This window comes from Fringilla coelebs (assembly GCF_963513975.1).
Source record: "Fringilla coelebs genome assembly, chromosome: 2".
Classification (NCBI taxonomy): domain Eukaryota; kingdom Metazoa; phylum Chordata; class Aves; order Passeriformes; family Fringillidae; genus Fringilla; species Fringilla coelebs.
Window position 1 is genome coordinate 67,880,154 of NC_140029.1, and position 19,063 is coordinate 67,899,216.

The window sequence follows — 19,063 nt, forward strand, 5'->3', positions numbered from 1 at the left end:
GTTTTTCCCATTGTCTCTTAAAAGAAGTAGCAAGTCTGAACTGTAAATGACATTTCAGTAATGCTTTTGTCAAGATTTCAGGAAGGGATCACATCACCTTTATTATCATCTCTGTTTGTTCAGACCACCCTTAAAAAGATCACATTAGCTCTTTCAGCTAGAGCAATGAAAATGGATTTTATGATCAGCTGGTAACCTACAACAATCCTTAACATCCTGCTGTAATTCCTGCTTTCTAACATATGGCTACTCATTCTGTAAGTATGGCACCCATTACCCACTGCTAGGTACATGACATTGGTTGGCTTCAACTAAAATTTCTGCTACAGAATTCTGAACCTTACCCTTTGAATCTGACTGCTCTGCCTTGTTGTTATTTATTGTTCATGCAAATATCACACGCAGTTCATAATTGGTAAAATAGCTACAATACTGTTCCAATACACAAGTGTTAATAGACTGTCAGCAGCTGCCCAACATCATCCTTAGTGATATTTAAAATTACATTTTTTAGAAAAAACCAAACCAGCATACAGTTCTTGAGGCAGGGTTGAGCATGTCCCTAATAACAGAACAGCGGCAAATTTCCCTCACACCTGGTAAACGTGAAAGCATTTCTTTTCTTCCCTTCTCCATTTTTAAGAATCAGTTTTCACAAAATGGTTGATGTGATGTAACTGCTGTCTCACACCACAAATGCACTGCACTCACTTGAAGACTTGAGTTGCTTATACAACATTTTTCACTGAGTTCAACTGAAAAAGATATTACATCGCCAAAAAGCACATTGAAAGAAAATAGATTTTTGCCTTGGCATCTTTCTCTTGGTGGTGGTTGTGTGTAACACAAGCTTTCACGTGGCAAAGTCTGAAACCTGTGTAAAGTTTTAGATGGATATTTTTCCTACTTTGAATCAATAATTAGACCTTGGCTTAATCTACAATATTAAAATAAAAATAATTTGCATTGGTCCTGTCATGGCAAAGTCTGCAGGGCCACATCCTAGGTTCTGTGTTTTTCAACATTTTCATAAATGACTTGGATGCAGGACTGGAAGGGATAAAAGCAAGTTTGCAGATGGTAGAAAATCGGGAGGAGCTGTTGACCCCTTTGAAGGCAAGGAGGCCCTGCAGAGAGAGACTGAAAAATAAGAAGACTGGGAAATCACCAATCATATGAAGTTCAAGAAGGGCAAGTGCTGGATTCTGCACCTGGAATGAAGAAACCCTGGATGGACAAACACACTGGGGAATGAGATGCTGGAAAGAGCACCATGGAGAGGGCCCTGGGTGTCCTGGTTGGTTACAAGTCAAATGAGTCAGCAGTGCCCTGGCAGCCAGGAAATCCAGGCATGTCTTGAAGTGCATCAAGCACAGCATCACTAGCTGGGCAAGGGAGGGGATTGTCACATTCTGCTCTGAGCTGGGTGGCCCCACCTCGAGTGCTGGGGGCAGTTTTAGGCACCAAAATTAGAGAGACATTAAGCTATTGGAGAGTTCCTGAAGGAGGGCCATAAGAGTGGTGAAGGGCCTGGAAGGGAAGCTGTATGAGAAGTGGCTGGGGTCACTCGGTCTGTTTGGCCTGGAGGAGAGCTCATTGCAGTAACACCTCCCTTGTGAGGGGAAGAGGAGGGGCAGGCACTGATCTGAGCTCTCTGATGACCAGTGACAGGACCCAAGGGAATGGCTTGAAGTTGTGTTGGGGAAGGTGTACATTGGATATCAGGAAAAGGTTTATCCCCCAGGGGGTTGTTGGGCACTGGAACAGGCTCCCCAGGGAAGCGATCACAGCACCAAGCCTGACTGAGTGCAAGTGTTTGGACAATGCTCTCCGGCACATGGTGGGATGGGGATGGTCCTGTGCAGGGCTGAGTACACTCACTGATCCTGATAGGTCCCTTCCAACTTGATACATTTCCTTCTGAGATGGGTATATATTCAATTTCTTTTATACACATTACATTCACGTTAAATGTTCACGTTTTTGGGGAACTGGTCATCAGTTAACCATTTTTATATCCATAGATCTACTTTCTATTATCTTTAGAAAATTTAGAAAACTCTGAGTTTAACAGATTTATTTTGTAGTACTAACATCAGCTGAAAACCTTTACCACCAAACAAAAAATATGACAACATTCTCCATTTAAAGGTCTAAGAATTAATATATTTTAGAATTCTTAAAGAAACCCCAACACTAGATTTTATCGTTTATCTACAAGGCACATGTCTTGAATCCATGGATTTCTGAATGACAAAGCAAAAAGGACAGATGGTTTTCTAAGAGTTTGTAAACAGTGAGCTGCCATTAAATCTTCAGATATTTGGCAGGGGTGGGGGGAAAGCATGTCAGGGACAAAAAAAAAAAAAGAAAGATTAACTGTTGCTAGGAAGCCAGAACAAACCATGACTGCAGCATTATAAGCTACTTACCAATAGAGATAGGGTTTATCCTTATCTACATTGATATTGTTTAGTGGATCCATACGAAACCAGGTATTAAGAGTAAACCCATTTTGATAAGGCCACTTAGCAATAGGAGGCAATGCAATTGCCTGGAAGGAGGGAAGAAAAAAAAAAGAAACAAATAATTAGTTTTTGGAGAAATCCTGTTAAAAGTAATGCCTTTCTAAAAAAATCCTGTGTCATTCTAGATCTGTAGATCTACTTTAACTTTCAAATATGAAATATAGAAAAAACCCTTTAAATAGTGTTTTTCTATCTATTTTTAATGCATTACTTTTCTATCTATTTTAAAATAATTTAACTTTTAACTACATACATTCTATCAAATAGAGGACACAAAATTAAATTTGTGAATGGGCAATATTAAGAGAACAAAAAGAAAAATTATTTCTGCAGAAATTAAACTATAAATTCAGCTTCTAAAAATTATTAATCCCATCAATAAACTTAAATATAAAATCAAATTAATCAGCACATCATAAAATAGAGATTCATTGTTAAAACTAAAACTAAGTTTTTCAAGGAACACTTTTGGGATATGGCTCCTGCCTCCTGAGAGGCAGTTTCCTGCCTGAAGCAGAAGAGCTGCTTGATGACAAATGAGAACAACACCTTGGAGTTGTACTACCACCAAGCACAAAGTGTCCTCCAACTGGAGTGACTAACATGCCACCTGCACCAACTGGTAGAGATATAATACAGTACTGAGAAGAGCCCTGCAGCTGGGAAAATGAAGCAGCTCTCAGTAGCATATCTCTAGACTCTTAGCTCCTTCATACTGCCACTGAAGTCCTGGATATACAAGGAGCACACACTTAACTTTAGAGAGAGCCAGCCTGAAATCCTTCATGCTGATTAAAAGTTATGCTGTTTCTCTGTCTGATGTCAACCTTGTGCATCACACCTGAAAACAAACTCAGTGCTAGTGAACTAGGTCCTGTCCAGTCTCTCTCTTCTAAAGAAGTGCTTGGGTTTTTTTGGGTAATTTTATAGATTTCTGCCCATGGTCCACTTTAGAGGATGTATCCTCTCCAGAACTTCATAGTGTAATCCAACATGCACTAATAAAGAAGTGTAAATTTGAAATTTATTTCTTGATTTACAGGTGTGCAGTTCGTCATGGGTAGTATGTGAAACAAGATCCAGGAAGAATCAAAGGAAAGAGACTCTGCATTTCAATCAAGAACTCCTGTTATAGATGCACATCTTTTGACAGGAAGGAATATTTGAAATTTTTCTCCTGCAAAACCTTTTTTGAACCTCTGATAAAAAATTAAATTTAAGAGAGAAATTTCATCAGGGTTTGCCTCTGAAGCCCAAAAATGTCAAAGCAGTATCACTGTAGACATTCATATTCTGCAACACCTGTCTTGCTGGTGCATGTACTTGTAAGAGATGTTAACTGTGGTTTTAATTTAGCAAGAGATAATGAAACTTTCTCTTTCAAAACTTAGTAATTAATTCTTTACACAATCTACCCTATGCATTTTGCTGACACATCTGTTTATAAGGCTGGATATCAAACAAGATCAAAGACGTAATCTAGCAAAAAATAACCCAGGTGTAAAACAGTGATTATCAGCCAGTTTACTTCCCTGATGCAATCTGTCACTGATAAGTCTGTTCACAAGGAATGGATGTAGCAGTTTGTGCTTAAAGAAAATTATCAGTGCTATTGATGGATGAAATACAGGTAGAGCAGCCTTCATGCACTGGCATGAGAAAACAGGAATCTCAGGATTATTTTCTGTTAGAAGATTCCACATTCTACCTGAGCATATACCTACCATTCTATACCAGAATGGAACTGTACCTCGGATTTCTATTGCCCAGTATTAACCATTTGTATTTATTCTCTCAATAATCTATAAATCTGTATACAGTAATTTATTTGTAGGGTTTTTTTTTCAAAGTACGTGCAGTGAATGGAAGAGAGAATATCTACTTGGGAATGTTTGGAAAGGAATACAATTTCACCATTCTAAGTTATCTCCACTGCCTTGATGGAAAGGAAACAGTTGATGGAATTCAGACAAAACAAAACCTTTATAATAAAATTTATGACTAAGCGAGCACTGTAAACTTCGATGATGTGGACAAGTTCATTTCTTGATTTTTCTCAACTCTCTCCTTTTTATAATATTGATTACATTATTCTAATGAAATAACACTGCTCTTTGGAATTTTCAGGTTTCTCTTTCACAGAAACTTCCCCAGACCAAAATCTGCTGCTTGATAGTCATCCCCACAAGTGCAACTTCTCAACAGCACAGCTACCTCGTAAGTCTGTGGAAGGCAATGTCTATACTACTCAAACATGTTTTTCCACTCTCACTTCCTTTTCAAGAATTTCTGAAACCAAATGAAGGGAAATGCAAATGAGGAGTTAGCTATTTATTTACTCCTAAAACTGTAGAAATTTGGTTGAAAACTTACTGCAGCACTACAGCCTGGGAAGTTGAAAAAGGTATCAGGCCCATGTCTCTGTGGCATCTGATTAAGGACTGATAATAATTTAACTGCATGTCTTGGCTGTGAAAAAAAGAAAATTGCACAAAAGTCAATACAACCATTTTTGTACTCTCTAGGCTACAAAGGAAAGTGGACAGTTTTCAAATAACAGAGCAAATTAACTTTAAAATAGTTAGCAAAAATACTTCTTGAACATATGTTCAGTCAACATGAGCAAACAAATTCAAGTTTATATGTCCCAGGAGACAGTTTATGTTAACTTCAGGCTCTAATGGAATGACACTTAATGCTTTAACTGATCACAGCTTACCCAGATTCCATTTTCCCCTCGAAGCATGCTGAACAAAAGCTTCAACTCCTTGACAGTGATGCTGTAGCTGGCAAGAACCCCCAACATATCAACTAGGAGATCTTCAAAGGAAAACAAAGTTATTCTGAACTCTGAATTTCATTGCTTTGATAAACACAAAAAAAAAGCTGAAAAAATTAATAACTTTAAAAGTAAGTGTATTCACATATTCTAAAATTCCAACTTACTTGTACTGAATATTTTACAAAGGATTTAATGTTAAATTTTGCATCATACTTAAAAAAAAGTGTTACATTTATAGAGCATCAATTCTTCCCATTTCACAACATGCATCACACATCATAAACTTGTCCTTCCTGCTGTGTGTTTTTAGGATAAGAGTTCCTTCTGTCCTCTGAAGTTTCTATTTTTCCAAAAATTTTGACCCAAAAATTGCTTTGCATTAACCTAAACCCAGTATTTTATAATATAATTTGCATAATTCCCCCATTTTTGCTAGTGGTGCTTCTGGTCTTTACTGTAATGAAAGGCCAGGGGAAACTAAAAGAAAAACAACACCTCCCTCTGGCCCTGCAAAAAAAAAAAACCCAAACCAACAAAAAACCCCACAAAACCAATCAAACAAAAACCCAGCAATCAAACCAAACAATAGCAAAACAACAAAAACGATATGGAAAACAAACAAACAAACAGAAATCATAGCAAGAAAAAAATTAGAGAGCTTAATAAAAAGAAGGGATCAAAATTATTAACAGGATTATAGAATACAGCTTTCCTTACAACGTCTCAAAACCCATAAGCTTTAACAGTAAGAACATTAAACAGAGTCTTCCTTTCAGAGATTATCAGGTTTAAAATTACTTATTTAAAACCCCAGAATTTCATCTCAAGAATTTGTTAGCTTGTGGGATGCTGAACCTCTTCTTATACTCAACACTTTTTTTTCAGGAATAAAATGGACTAATAAGAATTAGGACTTCCTCTAGTGGGAGATAAACCAATTTGCTCATATTCGCAAATGAGGCGTAAGAATTTAATTCAAAGATCAAGAAGTGAAGTCCAGAGTTTTCAAAACAAAAGAGCTATGACACAACAGAATCAGCATTAACACACTTTCCCCATCTGTTCAACAGTCACAGAATTCCCCTGCTCCCTCCTGCCTCCCTGCTAAAACTTGTAGAAGACACAACTTTCTACAGATAAGTTTACATTTTATTGTAGGACTGCATTTTATCCTTGTTCATTAGTGAAAGGACGACTCTTACAGTTGCTGACAAAGAATAGTTGTCAGGAGAAACAATTCTTTCCAAAGACATTTCACATTCATATTTTGTTTTAAAACAAATTTTCTCTTAGCAAATCCATACATAGGTGGTTTTGAGCAAAAGCATTAATATTTATTTAGCTTTTTCCACAATGATACTAGCCTCTGATCTTTAGCAAGCAAAAGGCATGTTTGAAGAATAAAATATCATTTAACTTACAGAAGACATAGTAAATGGTTTGGTGAGTGAAATTGTCTATCAGGAAAGGCAAAAGAGAGCATTGTAACTTGGCAGACATTTTCACCATAAATTCTGAATATATCCATAATCTCCAAGTACAGATCTTTTTTCCCCTCTCATTTCTTTAATCTTCCCTTTAAAGACACTGCCACATACATTCGTGACAGAATTGGGGAAAACAAAGTACACCTAAGAAAAATAAATGCCTTTTCTTTCATGGTGGTGAATTCTATGACTCAGCTCCCCCAGTACCTGCCCCCTTCACAGTGGTATCCAGCCTGCAATGTAAAGCTGCCACATCCTGTACATGATCAGAAACTGGGAACAGTCACAGAGAGCACTCAGAAAAGCAAATAAGCACAATTGAATACTAATCTTTGGCTGACAATTTCCCAATCTCTATTTTGTAGTTTCAGCTTTCTTTTCAGATCAAGGGACTGAAAATTTTGCTTCCCTTATGGAGAAAAAATGTTGTGTAGAAGAAAAGTTGTCTGGTGAAAATCAGAACACCATTAAAAAAAAAAAATCTTGTAACATAGAGGAAAAAAGTGCAAATTAATACAGTCAAGCACAGAAATGATTGCAAGTTTTAAAAATCATTGAATGTGTGCTGCTGTGTTTCACTGTTATAGCCCTGTACTACCTTATGGCACAGAAAAATTCTTATTTCTACTGAAGATGTGGATAACCTACAGGCATTAGAAATACATATTTATAAGTAATGAATTAAACATTGATGGAGAGAAACAAACATAAGCTCCCTAATTATGTAACTCTGGGTAAAACAATGACCTGGAAGATTGAAGCCCAGTAGATAAGAAGCAAAGATAAAGCAAACAACATCTGTGGAAGTTGAAGCACTTAAGGCTATTTAAAGGTTCTTGTTTCAATATAAAGACTTAAAAATAATTATTACATAACTTTATTCATACTTATTAGAAATCTCATAAAAGAGTCAGTCCCATCTGGTTTATAAATCCTAGTAATCCACTCATCTATAAATGGGCAAAGGTCAGAAAGCATACTACAACTAGATTTTTTTCATGTCTACTTTTTTTTAATATTAAATAAGATTACATACATAACTGAAATCCATGATCTCATTTCAGAAACAAGATTGCATATAATAGCATTAAGTCCAGAAGGAGAAAACAGGTAGTTTCCCATTTTTAATGTATTTCTAATTTCTATTGATGGCACCTTCTGAATACTTTCATACTAAGTAGTTTTCATAGGATTTATAAATTAACCAGTAACATTGAAAGAATGTTTAATTCAGTCACTTAATATGAAAATAGAATAGGAAAATGCCTGCCTGTCTTTCAAGTAACAATGCACATATATCAAAATGAAGGGTCTGGCATTAACTTTGGAAGACCTATTAAATAGCATTCAAAAGAAAACTTCAGGTAACTACCCTCATGTCTCCTTAACTTCTTAATATTACATGGCCATGAAATTGTGCATTTTAACCCTTTGGTTGTAACGCACAATTTAACACCTTTGGTGTTGTAAATTAATTTTTACAGGTTGTAATAGGGAATGTGATAATTTTGCAGTTTTTCTTACAGAATGGTTTGAAAGAAGACAGCTTGTTAACAGCCCATTAATGACAGAGCAGTCAAAAACCAGCATTGTTGCTTGGGAACTATGAATTGTTTCAGTGTTTAAGAACTCAGTCCCAGCAGTTTTAGAACAACTACCTAGATCATCACAACATAACTGTGAGGGGAAAATGGGACTTAGGTGAGACATATCTACTCCCTATGAGTTCAGGCTACTCTCTCATCCATCGTTCAGACCTCTCAGATGGGATTACAGACACACTATCCCAAAGAGTCCCTCAGAGCAGGTGATCTGCTTCACTACTCATCACCTGGAAACAGAGAACTGCCAAAAATGAGTCCCACAAGGAAGATCCTGGGCAAGTGTTAAAAAGAAAGCACCAATCATCTATGAAAATATTTTCTCCTGAACTATTGATAAAATGGCTGACCATTCTCTATATTAGTATAACAGATTGTCACAGGACAAAGATTTTGTTTTTTTGAAAGGTGATGCTTCTGGAAAGCAAACTGAGCTCATTTGGGCTGCCATTGAGACTTTCAAAATTATTAAGCTTTTATTCCTCACAACAGAATCTGCAAAACCACATGAAGTTAGCTATTTTAAGTACTCAGAACCTCATGGATCTGACAGTCTCCATCTAAACAGACAGAAAAATTCTTCCCATTGCAGAAGTTTGGGTACATGTTTATTTGCTGCTGTCTTACTATCATAAAATCAGAGAAGACTGGCTTCAGACTTAGACTGGTCCTGAAAGTGAGCTATCAGAACACAAAACAGACATTATTGCCTGTCTTGTCTATTTAAACCCTATCTAGGTCTAATCAAAATGTTTCACAAAGGAACAAGAAAGACAACCTAAAAACAAACAAGCAACTCCCAGAGAAGCAAACTACAAAAAAAAAAAACAAAAAAGCTGTACCATTCACAGATGATAAAAGCCAATTTCAAAACGTTGGGCTGACAGAGTATTAGCAACTATTTTGGGAAAAAAGTGGTAGAAGTAAAAATTAACACAGGTTTTGTTCAAACCATCCTCCCTTTAAAGCTAAAAATCATTTTAACACAAAATTTCTTACTTCACCTCCTGGCTTTGGGAAGCTCATGGAAACATTTGATGCAAAACAATTCTACAATTATGACATCAACATCTGCATAGGACATTAGGAAACAAAGATACTGCTTTAGGTGTCACTGATTTTACCTAATATCGAAATAGTTATTACATGACCTTTTTTGTTACTTCTGACTTATCACCAATGTTATTACCCCTTGTAAAAGGAGACTAAAGTGCTTAAAGAAATCAAGAGATAAAAGCAAAATTATCAATTTGCTTGCTTCCATGTCTTTTAAAAAAAAAACACCTCTCCAAAAAATAATCTATTTACAGTTATCAGAGAAAACCCTAGGAAGCGTGATTCTTTTCAATTCCTGCTCATCATATATAGACAAATACTCAGATAATTTGAAACACACTGCAAAGCTAAAATGTCATCAAAATTCCAATTTTCAGTTTTGATTTTTAGTTAAATATGTACTCCCTTCATCCATGTAAGCATACCAAAGAACAAGCTTACTGAAGACTTTTGTGCAGAAGGTCTATTTCTGAAGCACTGTGTGACCACTCTCAGAAAAAAGATTGAGGTAGAAGATTCATTAGATTTTTTTTTTTTTATTTACTACCCCTGGCTTACATTAATATCTGTAAATTCAGAGAATTTTTTAATTCCCAAATGCTCCTAAAAGCCAGATCATATGCTCTTGATATTTCTGACATCGACAATTAACTAAGCAGTTAAACAAAACCTCTCTAATGGAGGCACTATTGCAGTCTTGTATGCCCCATATACAAGTACCACTCGCAGGAGCTTAAATTGGAAAACTTTTGTTGGTGTGATTACTCATGTAAGAAAATTATTTCCATGAGTTAAACCCTAAAAACTTTAGGATAGAAATTTTTGTTCTCATCATATAGTGTGTTATATTTAACATGGAATAAAAGTGTATCTTTATCCTTACACTGTTCTAAAATACCATACTTACAAATACTGTAAAACAAAACATATTTGGTGAAACCCATCATTTATGAATCAATTGGGCTGTTATACTTCAGTCTAAATTTCATTGTATGGTATTGAGCATAACACATGATTTTAGCATTTAGAGATACATTTCTAAACAAGATGATGATTATGACTTGCTTTGAAAAACAGAATGTAGCTTTTCCAAATACTTAATATTACAAACACATTTATACTGAAACAAAAAGAAAAAAGGACAAAGAATAAATCATTCCTCAGTAATCCAGTTTTTATCATACTGTAATCATCTTGCTTCTTATCTGAAATCCTTGCTAGTTTACTGTTCCACAAACCTGTATATGCGTCAGGAATCAGATCATCAACTAAAATATTAGAATTACAGAACGTAAACCTCTGAAATTTTTCAAAAATGCCTCACAATGTGAGGCATCCTCAGAATCCTACCATCACTCACAATTATATAAGAATAAAGAACTTGGCTTTCACACTGTATTGAAAGAAACTACTTAAGCTCCCTCAGGGAAAATAAATAGTAATCATATCAATCTCTTCAGGTGCCATATTTAAATGTGATGAGCAAACCTGTTCTGTATCCAAGTAATCAGGATTATAATCTGTGCCCTGCTATGGAGAGGATGTAGTGTGGAATACCATAAACTCCTTCAAACCTACTATGAAAACCTTAACTGGGCAATAACTTCATGAATTCTTTTCAGCAAACAAACAAAGCATGCTATTTTATTAATGCTGCAATACGTTATAGGATGTTAAAACCCACAAATGCAAAAATGAAAATACATTATAGGGCTCACAGAAATACATTATGGAATGATTGTTTAACATAATCCATACGTCCTACATTCAAACCTGTAAATAATAACTGTTATGCTGTCATACGAGGCTATGTTTAAAATGGATCTACAAATTCTGGCATCACAATCAAAAAATGACCAATGTATATAAAAACTAAAATATTGCCTTTTAGTTAAAAAGTCTAACACAATTTTTAATTCTTTAAATTTAAACAACCAGTTATTTTACACCATGTATCTACAGAGATTTCAAGCTAAGAATATATTTTTGTCATTTTCCTGAAATTAATAAAAATGTACTTCTGACTCAATAGCAGTACTAATGAAAACATCACTTTAAGTAACAATCAAAACATCCCATACCCTTCTATAATCCCAAAACATAGGCAGGTCAAGAATGCAATAATTATTTTAATCAGTTAGCAATTTATACCTGCAATCATGTCGTCCACAGTACTCATCTTCAGCAGTACCTGTTCAATTAAGCCAACTTCCGTGCTAGTCTGTAAATTACGGACACTTTTACGTAGAATTGCAGTGAACATACTCCAGATTTCTGCTTGGCACGTTACATCACAGTGCTCCAAAAGCTCTGACATGCATGTGATGCTCTCTGCATCCTGGATTATAAAGTTCATCTCTAGATCAAATTCACCACCAACCAGCTAAAAAAGAAAACAAGAACAGTATTACAGTGTGAAATACATAGTTTAGTGTCTCTCATACCTTCATTGTGACCAACACAGAATATGTTTTAAATGGTTAGAGAAGCAACTTTGATAAGAGAAAATAATAGCTATGCTTTCTAAGAGCAAATTGACAATCATGCTATGCAAAACAAAGCTTGTAAAAAATATACACACTAATGTCATAAAACACTTCTTTAATTTTGTCACTGTGTTGAAAATAACATCTCAATAAAATAAAATCAAAATATATTTGAATCATTCCTTCTTATGAAGTAATTGATATGGTAGTCTGGCCCAGACAGATGTAGTGCAGAACCTGAAAAGCTCAGGAAGCAATTGAGGCTTTTCCACCATTCTCTGAAATTTGCCTACTCAAAAATAAAAAGACACTAAAATTAATGAGGTTTTTTTCCTGATATAAGCCAATACTTGCTCTTAGTTATGCATTTGGAAAACCTTACTGCCTTTTCCATTGTCCCACCCAAATGGTCATGCAGTCATGCCTGGAAAAAGACCCACTCATCTGCTCTGGAGTAACACAGACATAGAAAATTTACATTATTATACCACACATCAGCTCATTGTGTGGTCAAGGAAACCTGCTGGCTGGTGCAAGAGAGAGGATGCACCAGGAAAGGAGCAAGCACTCGGAAAAGAAGTGAGGTAATAGCAGTTCTGATGAAATGACAGCCTGACTCCTATCTATCTAGGTACTGGCAAAACACTATCCAAAGTCCTATACTCCAATTAAACACAACAATAACCAGTTATGTATTAGGAGGGAGAGAAAAGCAAACCAGTATAAGATAGAGTCATGACCAAACATATCTTTAGGAATGGAATTCAACAATTTTTATCAGTCATTTGTGTAACTTAAAAAAGCTGAACTCAAGAAAATCTACTAAACCAAATATGAAATTTAGTTTAAAAAACCAATGCCATTTTAATGGCATAAAAATCTTTCAGTTCTGAAGGAAACACAGTCTGACTCTCATGAATCCTACTTTATCCTAATAATTTAAAGAATTTTGAAAGTACCAGTGTGAAATTTCACAGAATCATGGAATGGCTTATGTTGGAAGGCACTTTAAAGATCATCTTGTTCCAGCCACACTGCCATGGGCAGGAACATTCCACTTGACCAAGTTACTCCAGGTCCCATCCAACCTTGGCCAGTCTCTCTGATTCCAGTGCTTCACCACTCTCACAGTAAGAATTTCTTTCTAATACCTAATCTAGACTTTGCCTCCTTCAGTTTAAGGCCTTCCCTCCCTCAACCCAGTACATGCCCTTGTAAAACTCCCTGTCCAGCTCTCCCTTAGGCTCCCTTTGAGTGCTATAAAGTCCCTCTGGAGCCTTCTTTTCTTCAGGCTGAACAAGTCAAGCCTCTCAGTCTGTCAGTAACAATAATTTCAGTAACGGTAAATATATTACACAAAATAATGGAATAAATTAATATTAAAATAACTTTAAGAATTTTTGTTCTATTTGTTTAATGGAGTTATATAATTAAAATTTCAATAACAATCTTAAAGATATTGAAAGAATTATCTCTTATAAGTGCATAATTTCAACAGTCAATTTTAAAGGAAAGCAATTCTATGGCCTATTTAAAAGCAGTTTGTATTGACTTGAAATTAAACTCTAAAAAATAGGCAAGTTGAAATACTATGAAAACATTTTTTGGTGGCTAAACCTATCCAAATATTCAAAGACTTCTTTCATACCCCATCTTCAGACAATTAATACAATACATTTGGCTTCCACCCTAACTCATACTTTGCATTCACTTTCAAATTACTTTTTCCTCTATCAATTAATTGCTAATAATAATTATAATTTTGTAACATAAAAGCTTCTAATATGCTAAATATATAAACTGACTGCCTCCTTAGTTCTCCTGAGATATTTAATTACATTCAAATAAAAACTATTATCCTAATTATAATTAGTACTTTAATTTAAAACTTGTGACTGCATATCATATATTTGCATATTTGGTAAACACATGGTGTATACCAAAGGAAGGCAAAAACATTTCAAGATTAGAAGAACCCTATTTCTATGGTCATTCTTGAGAATTATGAAATAGTTTCATAGAGGTTTTTACTCTCTTTTCAAGAAATCCAGGCATAGTTTTTATTTCTGAAAACAGCAGCAACTTGTGCATACTTCATCAGCAATCTGCACTGTTGTGTTTTCAGATATCTCTTCACCAGGATGAGCCTCTCTGAGATTATGTCAAAAACACACAGAAGTACAACAGCCACCTGTAGAAGACATTCAGTTGAACTCTCTTAGATTAATATCCTGAGATTAAATTAAACACCTCCTGGAAGCATCTATTTTCCTCCATTTCTTTCCATGGAGGAAATTGAGGATGAAAAATTGTATCTGCTGAGTCTTCATCACTGGATACATTAAAAAGCCATGTGGTCACAAATCAGGACAATTGGCCTTAGTTGGCCTGGCTTTTGCAAGAGGTTTGGATCAGAGAACCTCCAGACTTCTGTTTCAACCTCACCAATTCTGTGATAACATTTAGACAAGGCTACGTTCAGACTAGATATGCTACCCACCATTTGGTTTTGATAAGCTGGATTTAAAAACAAAATAACTGAAAAAAAAATCAGTTATTCCTCAGTTGGAATGAAGAGGTACGACGCAGACTGATTCTTTTTCCTCAAACACTATTCATAGTAAAACTCTAATTAATTTAAATTAATAAACTAATATAGAATCAGTAAAACAGATGGAAATAATTCACTACAGACTAAAATAATTCAAACTGCATTTGCTTTCTAATGTAAATCAATATGCTAACATGTAACACTTGAGACTGAAATGAAGCCCCTGTATCAGTCTAAAGTGACAGGATATTTCTGTACTATTAAAACTAAGATGTCTCATTCTAAAAAATCTCAGAAAATCTGCATCAAAAAATGCACTCAGTGCTCATAAAATTGGTTCTATGGAGAATCTTCTCCTGGGCTACAGACTATCCAGGAGGTGCTACAATTATTTCACTTGTACAATTGACCACAAGAAATTTATACCCCATCAGGGTGACTGCAAAGAGAAAATGAAAATGTTCCTATTTTCCCCTAACTTCAGTTTAAGCATACTTCAGACAGTAAAAATTATCATAATTATCATTGAAATCGACTTCCTTAGTAAAGGAAACAAATTAATGAACTAATTGACAATGACAGCAAAAATTTAGGAAGGTAGGAGGAGGTGACTTCCTTAAAATAGTCATCCTAAATTCATCATGAATTTCTTGATAAAGAGAAGTCTAAGATGACAAGGAAAAGCTAAACAATAGTGAAGCAAGTATACAGAAAAAAATTAACATGGTTAATTTGTGTTCAAGAAATAAAGCAGGCATCTCTGCTTTTAAATGTGCACGATCAAATGGAATTCAGCCAATAAAAGAAGTAGAACATTCATTACAAAAAAGTAATCCCCTAGCAGCATTTCTGCAGGTGGATTTCCCAAGGAGGACAGCAGATAAAGAGGAATAACTATTCTCCAACACAACAGGAGGAGGTGACCAGAGGAGAAGCACAATGGCAAGGAGCTAGTAACGTGCTGATACCAATGAAAGGACCAACTTTGCTAATGAACCAGAAAACATTAAATGCACTTAAAAACCAACTGCTGAGAGCTGCAAAGATTCTTCTGGTATCAACTGTCCAGGAAGCAACGCTTAAAAACTCAAAATTAGTATGTGCAAAGTAATTTGACTTTATTATAGTTTTCCTCATGTGTATAAGATGACAGGGTCCAAAGTCTGATATTATCATCCAGGAAAGAGCCCGTGTGAGGATGCTGCTTCAAAAAACTATGCCGCATTAAAAATGGCCAATAAACAACTTAATATTCATAACGAATTTGTAGCTAAGTCAGGTAAAACTGTGGATGCAACACCATACACCAAAAAGTTAAACCATACTTCCAGAAAGTAACTTATTTTTAATATAGCTCCCATAATAGACTTCTCTAATAAGACAGATTTCAGCTGGAGTACAATATGAACACTTTGATAGAAATCCTCACAAAAGCCAGTATGCCATACCATAAATCAGTGCTCTTTCCATATCATACATCTCAAACAGAATCTATTTTTATGTCAAACACTAAGTCCTCTCATTCTTCAAGGGAATATTTAATATTTAGTAAAGACCATGCTTTCGCTTTGATTAAGTATCATGAAGTATTGCTTGTACTGTCTCATATTCTGCATCTTTCACAGCACATCTGTAAAAAATGAATCACCAATCTGATGTTCAGATAATTGTTACAAGTGTGTTGACTGTGGTCAACAAACAACTCTTCCCAAAGTGGTACTGAACTGCCAGCAATAAGCAAGTTAGACTGGATTCCCCATGCTGAGATTGCTTATAACAACAGGTTGACACTCCTTGCAAATTGCTCCGAGAACCTTCCTTAACCTACACCACCATTCTCAAATGCAGCTGTTTTGCTTGGAATCTCCATTTTTCTGAGCATTGCAGCCATGCCTCCGTAAGTTCCTATCATTCATTATGCTACGCAATAAAAGGGTTTCTTCCTAAATTGCCACATCTCAGAACTTAGGCTGGTCTTTTACACCCTTTCAATAAAAAACCAGAGAATAAATACTCCCCCAAACACAAGAAGTTGTCTACATATCTCACATAGTATATTCACAAAAGTTCTTGAAATGCAATAAAATACGCGCTGCTGAACATCTAGAATTAAATTGCTGACTTCTGAAATTTGGAATTTTTTAGTATCAGATTATTCAAATCAAGTTAGGAAGAATGAATTGAAATTAAAAGTGAATAGAATATTTCAGCTGGATGTGACCTAGAAGAATTACCTGGTCCAAGTGTTTGACCATTCCAGGGCTGTCTGAAAGTTCAAGCATGTTGATAAAAGCATTATCCTAATGCCGCTTAAACGCTGACAGGCTTGGGACAACAAACACATTCCAGAAAGCCTGTTCCAGTGTTTGATGACCTTCTTCACAAAGAGGTGCTTCCTCACATTCAATTAAAATCTCCCCTGGTGCAGCTTTGAACCATTCCCATCCATCCTGGCACTGGATACCAGGGAGAAGAGCTCAAAACTTCCCTCTCCACTTCCTTTCCTCAGGAAGCTGCAGACAGCAACAATTAAAGACTGTATATTAGAGCTATATAAACCAAAGTCTTCAAGCATTTACATCTCTAAGTTTTCAGTTCATTGCTGCCAAAGAAGCATTTTCCAGCTTCCTTCAAGTTGGAGTCCTATCTGCATTTATCTAAACAAAAATCAAGACTATGAATTCCAATACTAGATGGACAGTGCCACTGAAAAATTCAAGTATCACAATAATATAATAACTGAGCGCTAATGACATCCAGGCCTAATCTCCACCAAGTCACTCCTACATTCTCTCTCCCAATTAAGTAATATGACATTTGCTCTCCTTTGTCTAAAGGCAAAAATAAATGAAAGCATAACACAGTCAACATAACAACCTCATCTGTTTTAAACTGAAGCATTTTAAGTTCAAGTATATACATACACAACCAGAATTAAAAAAAAAAATCTTTTCTTTTAGCTATATAGGAGGTAAACAGTTTGGAAACAAAATTATTATTTCTCTTCCTCTCCCTAATGCTCATCTCTCATTTTAGACATTACAAAACAGCTGACTCAGCATATGGCACAAGTTTCCACAGGAAAAGAGCTGAGAATAACCTACTCAAACGAGATTGAAAATCTCTTAAAATCCCAAATCAATTCGTTCTTTTGAAGAGAAAATTAGTAAACATTTAACTCTTGACAACTAAAGCCATCATATAACATGGAAGGATAATTTTTGTCAAAACTGGAGCATCTTTGCTACAAAACAACACTGAACTGATTTCATAATCACCAGTGAGAATTCCAAATATGTGGAATCTGACTGCTACTCTTTCTTATATAAAGACAGGCAACAGTACAAGCATTAAAACTGCATTTTCTGAGAAAAGCAGTAGGGGACTCAGGCAGGAGAAAAACAGGTTACTCTTTTATGGTCATTAACTAAAACCTTAAACTTCTAAACAATTAATTCCGATTTTTAGGAAGATTCTTTTTCAACTGCATGAAAAAAGATTTCTTTAGGCAAAACCATTTAGAATGCTAAATGGAATAAATTAAATTGTTCAGTGACAGAAATGTGTGCTATCATATGCATTTGTTAACCTAAATATATCAATATAACTACAAAGAAAATCACAGCTAAAAAACTTAGGAAGGTATGTTTCATAACTGGTACACATTCTTTATTTTTAAATTTAAAAAAAAGGTAGTCCTTGGAGATTTGAATTACAGCTATGTGTATCGGGGCTAATTTCCACAATTCTCTTTACCATCATTGGAAAGAAAAAGATGCTTAAGGGAAGTGATTATCTCAGTGGTTTTAGCTGCAACATCAGAATGAAATAAATCTTTTTCAGGGAATGTAGTACTTTTTACTGACTATAAAAGGACAACTAGTTCAGACAGGCACTTCAAAAGTTATGTCAGATAAATCTTAACCAATGAGCTCACAATATGGTTTATAACCAAATGACAGCACTAAAAGACTGATTCTCATGTGAATCATTACAACAGGATATAATTCTGCACATTAACATACCCTTTTAAATGAGCCTTCCTTCATTTAACTTCAAAGCCATTTTTACTCTGAATAGTATATTGCACATACTCAGCAGTTTGTCACTAAGGGAATGCTACCTAGTAAGTTTATTGACAATTTTAAAGCAATCCAAGAAATGAATTTAAATCTTTTTTTATACTTGCTGAGACAGTATGAATGAAGTAACATGGTGAGCTTTTAGAACTTACAAGAATGTGCTTATTATTATGCAAGCTTTAAAATATCCCACGGATTTCCCTTTATTTTCTTACATTTTCCCTTGAGGAAGGAGGACACTCCTGCAGGAAGATCATATCTAGTGGTAGATCAACTGCATATATGTATGATTTACTGAGACAACTACCAATTACACTGGGATAGACCACAAGGCTGTATAGCATCCTTGACAATGTCAGACCTTCTCTAAGTATTGCAGAGGCTTAAAGAGAAAAAAGACAAAAACTCCAAACCACAAAACAAAACCAAAAAATGGGCTATTTGCCACAAATTTCTTAAGCTGTTCTTTACTTACTCCAAAAAACCACTG

At 35.3% G+C, this 19,063-nt stretch overlaps 1 protein-coding gene across 1 annotated transcript in view; it reads right to left on the reverse strand.

Annotated features, from left to right (window-relative positions):
• Positions 1–19,063, reverse strand: part of NBEA (neurobeachin) — a gene marked incomplete at its 5' end in the record, with an annotated part of 454,102 nt that overhangs the window by 363,346 nt on the left and 71,693 nt on the right. Inside the window, 4 exons of the mRNA XM_084201080.1 lie at positions 2,433–2,554; positions 4,902–4,997; positions 5,248–5,348; positions 11,606–11,837. Of these exons, the coding sequence (XP_084057206.1) occupies positions 2,433–2,554; positions 4,902–4,997; positions 5,248–5,348; positions 11,606–11,837 (551 nt within the window). The remainder of the gene's footprint in view (positions 1–2,432; positions 2,555–4,901; positions 4,998–5,247; positions 5,349–11,605; positions 11,838–19,063) is intronic.